At 39.0% G+C, this 13,125-nt stretch overlaps 1 protein-coding gene across 2 annotated transcripts in view; it reads left to right on the forward strand.

The window, feature by feature from the left end:
• Positions 1 to 797: 797 nt before the first annotated feature.
• Positions 798 to 13,125, forward strand: part of SH3PXD2A (SH3 and PX domains 2A) — a 224,445-nt gene continuing 212,117 nt past the window's right edge. Inside the window, exon 1 of one of the 2 annotated variants that reach the window (XM_026663980.2) lies at positions 798 to 1,689. In XM_026663980.2, coding sequence (XP_026519765.2) covers positions 1,618 to 1,689 — 72 coding nt within the window. In that variant the 5' untranslated portion in view covers positions 798 to 1,617. The remainder of the gene's footprint in view (positions 1,690 to 13,125) is intronic. The other variant, XM_026663907.2, reaches the window with a different exon arrangement.

Genomic DNA, 13,125 nt, shown 5'->3' on the forward strand with positions numbered 1-13,125 from the left:
AAATTGCTGAACTTCAACTCCCTCCAGCCCCAGCTAGTTTATGGGATGTTGGATATTTTAATTCAATAATATCTGCAGGGCTAGATTTCTCATCTCACCCAAATAAATAGCTTATGATCATTGGAAGATATCCAACTTTTTTGGCACCCACTAGCTTGTGGCTCTTGAATTCTCTCACGTGGTGGGTAAATCTTCTGGGTATGTATTCGGACCTTTATTTATTTGATTTGATTTCTATAACCACCCATCTCAGCAACCAACTCTGGTTTCTGCTTCACGGGATCATTTGGAGTGGAAGACCTGGTCTGCACTCCAAATGATCCCTGGTCTGCACTGCATGAGCAGCAGCCTCTGTCATCAAAAATACCTGTAACTACCGGCAACATCATTCTCATGAGGTGGGTTTCTTTTAAATTGCATAAAGCGATTCCGGCTCGCTCTCTTTTTCTGCCACACAGCTGCCGCCTCACTTTTTCTCTTGTCGCCAGGCAGCTTGAGGGAGGGACCGGGGGTGGTGGGTGCGAGAAGAAGAAGCGAGCGCCTGAAACGCCAGCTTCTTTCCTCTTTCCCCCTGCCCATGCCAAATCTTTGCCGGCCGACCAGCCGCTCTTAAGTGGCCGCCGCCCGTCTCAGCTTCCCTCTGGTTTGGGGCGTGGAGAGGTGATCGCCCCCTCCCCCGTTCCGCTCTCCTGCCTCCTCCTCCTCCTCCTCCTTTCCTGTCGGCAAACAGCCGGCCCTCCTGCTCAGCCAGCCCTTCCCCACAACCCCTCGCCTCGCTGCGAAGACGACAGCAGCGGGAATCCGGAGGAGAGCTGGGGAAGGGAGCAGCGCACTCGCCCGTCTCCCCATCCAAACCAGCCCCGCCGTATCTTCTGCCGGCCTGCACGTTTCCTCCCTTTCCGACCCCCACCCCCCAGGCCGCTGCAGGAGCAATCGGCGCAGCAGCGGGAAGCGTTGTCAAAGATCAGCCGCTGTCAGACAAGGGGCTGGGGCCGAGGATAACTGCACGGCGGCGACTCACTCCGGTGTAGGGCGGGAGGGAGCAAGGGGAGGGGAAAGAGATAGGTAGGAAGGCAGGCAGAGGGGGAGAATAAGAGGAGCGGACACGCACACGCACACACACAATACACACACACACACACACACACAGTACGCGAGATCTGTGTAAAGGGTGTGCAGAACTTGATCCTTTCCCAGAGCTGAGCTCCTCCCCGCTGCCCGTCCGCTCCAATGCGGTCCGAACGAGAAGAGTTTTTTTCCGCCAGGATGAAATATTGGAAGTAACTGAAGACAATTCAGATTTCCCTGCATAGGAGGGAGAAGAGTTTGAAGTGTGTCTGCGCCTGCGGGACGCGCTGGAGTACGGCCGTGTTTTGGTCGTTTCCCGCGTGATTTCTTTTTTTAAAAAGGGGAAAAATAAGTATTCGGGAAAAGCTCGGTCGGAGGTGTTTCGTCTGTCCGTTTTGTACAGGCAAGGGGAAGAAAGCTAGACTGAGGGCAGAGGAGGCTCTGTTTTCCTCGGAAATCCTCCTCGATTGCTGAGGAGCCAAAGAATAAGCGCAGTCATCAGAATACAAGGATACATCTGGACTGTGTTTGCGTTTCCTGGGGACGAAGATGCTGTCCTACACTGTACTGGATGCTAATGTGGTGGACGTGGAAAAAAGGCGAAATCCTTCCAAGCACTATGTGAGTACAGGGTGAATAATGCTTGCAGTGAGGCCTTGGTGCCTATTAGTACAAAGCGCTGCTGGTCCCGACAAGGAGAAAAATCCCTTTTACTGATTTGGCTATTGGGTTTATTACTACAGTGAGCCAGATAGAATTTGAGAAGGAAGGCAGGTGGGAGAGGGTTCACTTGGTATGTGTTCCTTCCCCTTTGCAAACTTGTCTTAGCAGTACCTTTGGTAGGGCAGCAAAAGAGGACAGCAAAAGGACTTTTGGGGGAGGGGCAGTTGTCACTAACAGTGCAATCATCTGTCTAGTCTAGCACATTTCTAGAATGTTTCATGTGGTGAGAGAACCTGAGAACTGGACATCAGAAACCTATGGAACAGGTGGGGGTAAAGCTTCTCCAATTGGATCCAAAAAGCATGCCAAATGGGTATAAGTGTAAAATGAGACCCCTTGTGGCCTCATTTAAAATGGGAATTGGAAGCTGTAGGAAATCCTTTCCTACAGTAGGACCGGGCATGACTGGTTGGTGTAGGACACATTGCTCAACCTTGGCAACTTCAAGATGTGTGGGCATTGATTCCCCGAATTCCCCAGGCAGTAAGCTGGCTGGGGTGTTCTTGGTGTTGAAGTCCACACATTTTAAAGTTGCCACGGTTGAGAATCACCACCAGTAGGAATTGTCGAAATGTGTTTTTTTTTTGCATCCATGACTTTTATTATTGCTGGGGCCACCATCAATCATAAGAGTGTAGCTCTGTGGGAGGACCATTAATTGCTGTTCCTATGGCATCACATGAAGCTCATCTGGCACTTTTTATACCAAATTATCTCACCCAACTTCATAGCTGTAACCTTATTGTGCATTTAGTACAATGCTCTTAGGTTCTCTTTGTTCTCTATTTGTGAAACCTTTTTTGTAACTTTATTCTTCTGGAATTCAATGTACGTTTGCTTGGACACTTACTTCAGCCTCACAAAGCAGCCATCAAAAAAGCATGTTGCCTGACATAAATTAAGAAGTATAATTTCTGTAATTTTCCAAAGTGAGTATCCTAGTTTTTCTGTCAGCCTGCAATTAGTAAATCACATCGCTGGTCTTTCTATTGGGGTCTAAGCAATGATGATGCATGACAGTTATATTCACTTTAGCTGAGCTAGCTTGAGTGCAAGCCAGGACATGTGCATGGTGCTCCTAGGATGAAACTCACTTATATTGCAAAGCGTGACTGTTCTCATGGGTTTTCAACTGCTGAAGTTAAGGACACTGTTGAAATGTAAGACCATAAAAAAAAAAGATTCTGGATTAAATGAAGAGTCATTCAGTGATTTACATGGTGAACAAGCCAGACCCTTCCTGCAAATTCATAAGCTGTGCATGAAAACAGTTCTCCCTTCTCTTACTCTCCCCCTCAAATCCTGTAATTCAATAACATGCTACCCAATGTATAGATGTTTTATTGGGGAGTCATAGGTAATAAATAGCTAACTGATCATATGTTTATATTTTTCATTTCCATTTAAATTAGACGTGTATAATGGGCATCAAAAAGCCATACTTCCAAAAAGCTTATGCAGAACATGTGATTATTTCTATTATTCCCAGTAATAGAAATAATCACATAATCTGTATATACAAAGCAAAATGCAAGTCATCCACAGAAATGAATGATAGAGATCACAAGGCTGTTGTGTTCTGCAGGTTAAATATTTCAAATATCTTCGTTCTTTTATAGTTGGGTTTTGTCTAAGATAGCACTGGAATTGTAACTTCCAAAATTCTGGGATTTGTGTGGTTGTAGATGATGCTGATCAAAGCATTTTAAATATTGTGGGCTTAATATATTGGCTGGGGTGGAAAAAATCAGGCCAATTAAGGGGTAACATTAGCATTTTATGAGCTTCAGTTACGTTTGGAATAACATGCATAAAATTGTATAAGAAGGATATTCAGATTAGCATTGCAAATTTTATTAGATAAAAAAGCAAGTTCTGTTATTCATTAATTTAGCCATCATCAATGGCTGTTTTATCATTTGCCATTGTATAACCATCACTGACTCCACTTTGAGTATTTCCTTCCCACTTATCTGTCTTTCCAATTCCTTGCTAATTTTCAGTGTTCCTACACTGACTTGCAGATCACAGTGTTTCACACAGCTGATGAAGATGATAGTAAAGCTTATGTCATAATGCATAACAACGACAAACACGTACTATGACCTTTAGCCAGAAAACACTACCGGTACATAGAAACAAACTTAAATTATAGATATAAGTTAAAAGAAAGTAAAAAATAAGAAAAACAAGACGGCCATAATGTTGATATAATACAAATATAGTGACCATGGTGATCACCAAGATTAGCAATAATCTTTAGTGTAAGTGGAGCATAGAGAACAAATAGAGGCACAGAATTGGGCAACCTAGAAAAACATGTTGGAGTCCTTGTCAGGTAAAGAAACAACAAATAAGCATTGTTTTTTTTACAGGTTATACCTTTAATAGAGGATGGATGGATGATCCAAGATGCCCTGTAAAAAGATCAAGAGAAGAGAATGTGGCTCAGGGACTGCATGGGGCTATCCCCATAGCTCCATGATGGCGAACCTATGGCACGCCTGCCAGAGGTGGCACATAGAGCCTTCTCTGTGACCATGCGAGCTGTCGCCCCAGCTCAGCCGCGTATGCACATGCATGCCTCCTGCCAGCCAGCGGGTCTTTGGGTCTCTGCCATGCATGCATGGGGGCCAGGGCGCATCCGCAGGGGACACATGCTTATTGTATTTTGGGGATGCGCACATGCACATGCTTTGGGCACTCAGTGCTGAAAAGGTTAGCCATAACTGCTATAGAGGGATGTTTATAAAATGATCCCACAAATGGCAGAGCCAGCACATCCAACCTACCCTAGGTTTTAGCCAGATAAATCCTAATGAAATTTCAGAATGGAAAACATAGGATGATGGCACATGCCAATTTGAAAAAAAAAATCCACAGACTGTGGTGTTGGATACCAGCCTTAGCCTGGTTTGGAAATCAATATTTCAGATACACTGCTGAAATAATGGGCTGAAATTTAAGGTGCTCAAGGCCTTTTGTTAGTTTTTCTGCAACAAATTATTCCTCTGCAAACTAGATTTATTCTGAATCATAGACAATATATGGTTCTTTATACTTAATTGATGGTGACCACAATACTTTTCAAATTGAAGCACATCTGGAAAGGTCTAAAGTTGCAGTGAGAATTAGTCTTAAGTAATGGCATTAAGTATTAAATATTTCAGTGGCCATTTCTGTTGCAGGTGTTATGGCTGAGTAACTTAATTTTGCTTTGTACATTTAGCATTTTTAAAAAAGTATTGTGTTTTGAAAGTTGAGATCCTTGTGTCCTTAGCCAGTATTTTACCTTTGTAAAGTAAACAAGCATCTCTGTCATTAAGACACAAGTGAATTAAATAGATATGCTTTCTTTTAATTTCATGACAATCCCTTTGCTAGATTTTGCCATTTAATGCTGTTAGTTTCAAAGGCTGATTGAATGCAAACCTGTAACAATCTTTGTATGTTTTCTCATGTAGAAAGTTGAAAAAATCCATTCTTGGTAACAATATTATCTTGATTTTATGGATATGTATATAATTAGACTTCTGATTATAGAAATGCAGTCAAACAGTAGAAATCTTAGAACTTGTTGAGTTGAGATATAGTTCAACATAAAATGATTAATGGTGCTATAATTTAATTCGAGGTTCAGTTTCTATTCTTTCCATTCAAAATGCCCAGAGAATGTTCTTTGATTTCTCAAATGTCTACCATATTGCTTGATATATCAGATTGATTTTGGCAGACTGTATTCATTACAGATGCTCTTAAAATATATACATATATTAAACAAAATGTTCAAAATTCATATATGGACCAAATGTACATGGAAGTATGCCTTTTCTTCATTTTTCTACATTAGTGCCGGTTTAGTGAATCCAGCTGCTGTTATAATGGTTGCTTCAGGCTTTTTCATGTGCTTTGTTTGGTCTTTTTGAGTATCTCTGTTCCAGTGTGGAAAGGTTTTTGTTATTTTTGTTAGCTTTGGGGGGTGGGGAGAAACCCCTTAGCTCTTCTATGGCATCCCTATTCAAGGTGAATGATGCACAAAGGTCACTTTAAGTATATAATTGCTCGTTCTTATCTCCTACTTTATCATAGATATTAGGGAACATACAGGGAACAACATGCTTAAATATTTGTGAATGTGAATTACGAAGATCCACCTAAAATCTTATCATGTACCAGGAAATTTAGATGTCATCAAATTTAAGAAAGTCTACATATGTGTAATTTCATTTGTAGATATTTATCTTGTGCCTCTCCTTTACTTGCCTGAATTCTTTGCTCAAATCTTTGAGATTTTGTTGGGACATGTTTTTTTTCCCTTATGCAAGGAGAATACTTAATCAGATTTCATCCAAAGATGTATGTAAAAAGAGTTCCATTTACCGAGTGCTCTCACACAAGGAAAACTTATAGTAGGGCAGTGAAGTACTTTAGATTCAATTCATAAAAGGTGCTGTGGGGTGGGGAATGTAGCATCTTCAAGAAGCAGCTGCATGGTTTCCTACAACAGGGTGTCAACCTCGATTTCATTAATGGCCACATCAGGGTTGTGTTTGATTTAGTGAGGAGTAGGCGTGGCCGTGGTGGGTATGGCCAGCTCGACATCACTCATGTCAGGGCCCCTGTGGTGGCCTGGATGGGGCTTGGAGGATCCACTTTCACTAGTAGTTTGTTTTGCTTGCACTCTGCTAGCAAAAACAGAGCTTGGGGGACCCCACACATCCCCCGGGCTCCATTTTCCACTGTGACAGCCTCCTGCAGCCCTCTACCAGCGAAAAGAACCACTGCACATGGTCCTCCCAAGCTCCATTTTTGCTGGCAGAGGCACCACCAGCTAGTCCTTCACAGTTTCCTGGGTGGCCCCGCGGACCAGGTCTAAGCAGCCTGTGGGTTAGATCCGACCCCTAGGCCGTGAGTTTGACACCCCTATCCTAGAACATAAATTAGAAGCACCACACAGCCTATCTTGTAATACCTATAATTACCATAACTAGTTAAATCTGCTCCAGAGGAGTCAGTTCATTCCAGAACAACACAACTGGTAGTACAAAAACTGACAAAAATTAGCCTTACCAGAGTCGCCACCACTTCTACAAATGGAAGGAATATTTTCCAAATGGTAAAATATGTTCAATTTTAATCATCGACGGCACAAAATAAAAAGCACATCTTTGATAGTGGCTGAAATGTGAGCAGCTGCTGTGTCCATGGGATCTTCATAGGCTTTCAAAATGTGTGTGTTTCTGTGGATATTTTTGTTTATTCAAGCATTTTATTGGGCTGGGAATAAACATATTTTAAGAATATGAAGCCAAATTGAAAGAAGAAATGAAAGATGGAGGCTATAGGAAAAAAGGTTGTTCACTAAAGAACAAGGTGGATCTTAAGCTGAAATACTTACTCAGATGGCATGTTTATATGGATCCAGCATAAGGATGTAAGAAATGTGGAAATTTAGAACACATTCCACATTTAGAAATGTGGAATAAAGGGATTTATTAGTACTTGATTATTTCTATATGTTAAATATATTCTTAGGCCATGATATTCCATTTTTCCATCTTTCTGTTAAATAATTCTTGGTTTATTTACTTTCCTAACACATAATAATGCATGTGAGTACTTCATTTTCTGCAAAAATTCTAGTCTGTATGCCTTCAGTTTCATATGGAGAGCTTGTTAAATTTAGGACCATTGATTGCATTAGCAAAGGACTTTAAAAAAATCTGGCATGTCTTAAAGTATTTATTTATTTACTAAGTTACTCAGTTTTGTATGCTGCTCTTTGTTTTCTGAAAGTAATATTTCCTTTTCTCTTTCAGACTAACTTTCTAATAGAACTAACAGAGGAACATTGTGTAACAAATGCCTGGAATCTAGGATTCTTCTATGCTACTTTTAATTACATTTTCTATAGATATTTGTGAAATACAGTTCAATAATGATCCTTGGTACTTAACTGTATCAGTTGTCTTTGGTGGAAACAGCTGCTCTTAGACAGCATATAGGTTGGTTTTTGGTGAATAGCCATGTTTTTGTTGCTTCCTCTTCACAACCATGTGTCCATGAGAAAGGAAACTGCTCATACTTAGGAAAACAGGATTGTGTTCTGGAAAGCAGTTTGCAATATTGTGCTAATATAAAGGTCATCAAGTGCTTTGATGTGTCTGAGCTGAGCTACCGACTTGGTTTCACCCTCAGGTACCAAAGGTAATTTGTCTTTGTAAATAGAGGAGATTGGCTTATAGTCTGTGGCTTTGTTTTATCTGACACTGTCATTTGTTAGCAACTATTGTTCCTGCAAATAGACATAGGGCTTTTCTTTATTCTCCTGTGGATTGTTTCTGTGTGAAACATATCGATCAGACTTAGCATCTTCCGCCTGTTCTTTTACTGTTGAAGCCTACCTGTAATTGCAGATATAGAGAAAAGTGGAAACAAGAAAAATTACTGTTGCCATGTGAGGAGTATGTAATCATTATAGAAACTATGACAAAGTTGTAGTTGTTATAGATCAAGAACCATTGAGTATTGATGAAAATAGAAATCTACAGAAAAGATATGAATAAGTAATTTACATATTTAGATTCCTCACTACTTTTTATGATTGTAAGCCACCCAGAGTTACCCTGTGGTAAGATGGGCGGCCAATACATTTTATAAACAAACATCTATATCTATTGACACACACACACACACACACACACACGACTGATTGAAAAATAATTGACAAAAATTCCAAACTCATACTATGAGAGAAAAATACAGAAAGCAATGTAAGAAGCACAGGCAAACAGGGTGTTGTGAGGTGCTTTCCTAGTATTTTTTAAATTATTAATTATTATATTTTTTTTAAATTACTAAAACAAATAATGGTCCTTGACCATTCAAAGAATGGAAAACAATATGGACAAACAAACAAATGCTACCCACTGATCACACAAGCAACAGATTCAGGATTAGGTAATTTTCTTTTTCAATATATGTTCTGCCTTTCTGGATCAGACTTATTCTGTTGTTAAAATACAATTAATACATGGTTTAATCCAGGTATAAGAGCAAATTTAAATGGCCAAGCTCTCCTTTCAATAATGCTTTACCTATAGCTGAAGAATCTAGAAGTTAATACCACAGACATAAGGACTCAATATAAGCAAATAAAAGACTGGAGTAGGCACTTTATAATCCAATGATTCTGGAGTTCTGTCTGTGTTCAGCTGTAGACAACAAAGACCACAATAACTTCTACTTTTAACAAGCTTTGTACAGCTTGGAGTTTGCCTTTGCACATGTTTCTGCTCTTTAGAACTTAACAGGATTTCAGCCTCATCAATTAAATTGGTTGCAGCATCTCTTTCAAACTAGGAACCAATTGAGCTGCAAAGTTTGTCAGACATCCTAATTTAGTTATCCTGTTTACTTGAGATGCTGAAGTGGATCAGGCAAGCACCCTAATTTGGTGATCCATCTAGTTGGCCCTGACAAACTCACTTGGAGCCCTAAACAGCTCTGAGTTTATTTGGTACTGAATAAAATCAGTCAGTCATGTTAATTAATTCTTGTTCTATTCACAACAAAGATAAAGTCATAGAGGGGCCCCAGACTATGATCTTTCTCTCTAGATATTGTGTCTCTGTAATCATTTTGGTTTTTGCCCCCTCTTCTACAGCCTCATGAGAAAGGCACTTGGTATTGAGTACAGAAACTAATCAAGCTAAATCTGATAAACATAATAGTCTACATATTATGTAGAATATATAATATGAGTATTCTCAGCTTTGTTTTTTTTCCTTAAGGGTTTGTAAAAAGGCAAGAATAGCAGCATGGTCTTTTTTTGTGCCATGTGCTTCTTTTTATAGGCCAAATATATTTGTGGAAAAGAAACTTGAGATACAGTGCCTGTTCACTAAGGTTCTGAATGGTCATATGTGCTGTTGTATGACTAGAAGTATTATTTTGTAATAGGAACTTAACATTCAGAATATTTTCCAGAAGGCTGTGGCCTTAGCCACAGATAAATTGAGCTTTAGCTAATAGGACTTCTGAAATGACAATAGAACTTGAGTTTATGCCTAGAAATCAAGACAAATTTACCAGGTAAGCCTTACTATTATAAGGTAGATTGAGGCAGTTATCGACAGATGGTGACAGTCCCACTTAACTCTCTTACTCTAGAACAGTCAACTTGGTCACTGCAGTATATCTGTATTGAACCATGCAATCCTGCCCCTTAAATTACTTGTACAAATTCCATTTAAAGAAAAAAAAATGAATGCATATCTTAGTGGTAGCAAAAGGCTTCTTCTTCAATCTATTTTATTTATCTATTCAGCACTTTATCTCTTGTCACTTTTTCATCCCAGATCTTAGGTTCCAAAGAGCTCAGTTTTAGCAAAGCAGTAGGTGACAAGAGCCAGTTTGTTATAGGAAAGTTTTCTCAGCCCAAAGGAGGCAATGGCAAGCCACTTCTGAGAAACCTTGCCAATAAAACTACAGGGATTTATCCAGGCATTCTCCAAGAATGGGACATGACTGAAAGAAAGAAAAAAGTGGCATTACACAATATGACAGAATGTCTAGATTAGGGAGGATCCATTTATAGCCCATTGTATACCTATATTTATTTATATATCATAATATACAAAGCACAGTAACTCCCCCAAAAATAATTAATATAAAATAACATGGCACATTAAAACCTACTATGCAATAAAATGGCAAACAGAATGAAACACTTCTATAACTTCCCCACTTACTATTGTCCTCTCTGGAAATGTGTTTAGTTGAAACCACATTGTGAAGTTCTAGATACAATTGGTCTACATGTGCATTTGACATCTATATGCAGCTTCATAGAAGTTTTGCAGACTCCAAGAAGTTCACATGTGATGAGATCTCTTTACGCAGTAAGCATAACTCTTCAAAGATCATGCCAGTACCAAGTGAAGAACTGACATGGGAAAGAATTGCAGTTGATGTCTTTGTAGGCTTGCTGATGACTTCAAACTCCTGGAAAGTCTCTGACTAGAACTGGTCAGCAATAATAATGCGTAATCTCTTGGCTTGCTTGCAAAAATTGTGGATGATTTTTTTTTCACAGAGACACTTCTGATAATTGTTGAAATATCCTAGCTTGTCAAAGTATCATGTATTATATTTACTAACAGCTTGGCTTAAAGACCAACATGTTTTTACTCTTGTCGCTGGAAGTCCACTCGTGTGAGATCATCAGTTTGTGTTCCCAGGCATCTTTTGCTAAACACTGCTCCCAAATTACTGTTTTCTATATTTATACAACTGGAAAGGCCCAACAAAGCTTCCTGGGAAAGTTCTAAAATCATTAAGCTGAAAATGAAATATCATCCTATGACACCTTGCGCAGAATTCAGCATACGTGTGGATATGTGTACACAGTTCTTTTAGAATGATCTTGTTATAAATGTGCATTATAAGTGCTTGTGATTTAATCTAAGAAGTATGATAATAAAGTTGCTATTAGTGTTTAATTTTTATTAGAAGTTTTTCTCTAAAAGTGGCATATTTAGAAAAATTTCTGTTTAAAATAGCCAACCCACATACAGATAATTTCAGTTTTGTAGCGCAAGAATAAAAACAGAAGAAAACAAGGTAGCAAATAGGGAAATTATATCTACGTATTAATGACAAAACAAAGCTTGAGTTTGTGATCAAGATAATTAAATGTTCTTCACTGCCAAGGAGCATCTTAATTTCATCATAATATTTCTTCAATCACTCTAGAAGGAAACTTTCAAGAAAAAATAACTTGGCACATTATAATTTTGTTTCATTTTAATGTTTACATCTGGCAGTAGGCAGCTAAAATGTTCTATTATATTACTTTGATTCCAAAATGTTCTTATCTTGCAAAAAGTAAACAATCATATGCTTTCTGTATTCTGCAAAGAAATGCTTATTACTTTATAATTTAAATTCACATCAGACGATTGGTAGAGAGTAGCATGGTAGAGCATCAAGTTTTAGAAAAACCAAAAGGTTAGGTTAATGGATAACCATTATATCTACTTAATAGTGTAACAGAAGATATGAAGCATTAGGTAACGCTCCCAGGCAGAATTCAGAACCAGCTACTGTTTTTACTATCATTGTATCAGGAAGAAAGAACAGGCTCTTTCCTTATATTCTACATTCAGTACTATATATGATTTTCTTGCTGGATGGAGGTAATGGGGTGGTACCAGTATTCCTTCATTTTTGTATTCAGACAATAACATTTTGGAAAATCCAATAGAACCATTTTATTGTCTATTGATAGATACACAATCCTATGACACCTGACCAATACATGATCCAACTGAACTGAATGAGATATATTCTCAGATAAAGATGGATACAGGTAGTCCTCAACCTATGACCAAAACTTCTGTTGATAAGTGACATAGTTGTTAAGTGAATCTGGCTTCCCTATTACTTTGCATGTCAGAAGGTTGAAAAAGATGGTCACATGATCCTGGGACATTGCATCCATCCTAAATATAAGTCAGTTGCCAAGCATCTGAATTTTGACAGATTTGACCAAGGAGATGGAGCAACAGCCGTAACTATGAAAAATGGTCACACTTCACTTTTTTCAGTGCTTATGTAACTTTGAATGGTCACTAAATGAACTGTTGTAAGTTGAATAACTCAAAATCATCCAACCAAAAAGTTATATATTCTTGCTTGCTCACAGCCTCCACAGACAAGCAGTTTGGTGATGGTTTCACCAGTCACCTTTCCAGATCATCTGGAAATCATGGTGCCTGCCTGGTCTCTAGTTCCTACAAAGAAGGTTACTAATCTCTGCTTTACTTACACTATTAAAAGTAACCCAATTTGCTAGATTCTACAAGCTTAAGGAAAGATGAGCAAGGGAAAACTTACCTTGCCCTAGTTCCCCATTCTTTCCTGAATTAAGTTCTTACTCAACACTTCCCTCCACATGGATTACACGTGGACACTGCAATCACCCCCATGCTTAGAGAGATTGTGAAAATCACCTGACTACAAGAATTCCACCCTCCAATACCACAATTAGTAGAGTCTTGTATTTAAATTGATGTCTTCACAGTAGGGTAACTTCCATATAGAATGCTGGATTGTTGGCTATTTTCATTTGCATGTGGGCTACTGTTTGTTTTTTTGTTACTGCAGGAACTGTAGTAGTTTATAGGCTAGAATTGTTTTGGATTCATTTTTGAACAGCTCGAAAGGGAACTAATTGGCTGATGGCCTGCTTTTGCATTTTGAAGCTCAGAAAAGTGAAGAAGTCAAAGATAGATTCAAACTGGTTTGTGAAGGATTATAAAGTGGAATCAA

The sequence above is a fragment of the Notechis scutatus genome, chromosome 4 (genome assembly GCF_049901735.1).
Source record: "Notechis scutatus isolate UNSWTSFEM ecotype Mainland chromosome 4, rNotScu1.2, whole genome shotgun sequence".
In the NCBI taxonomy this organism is placed as follows: domain Eukaryota; kingdom Metazoa; phylum Chordata; class Lepidosauria; order Squamata; family Elapidae; genus Notechis; species Notechis scutatus.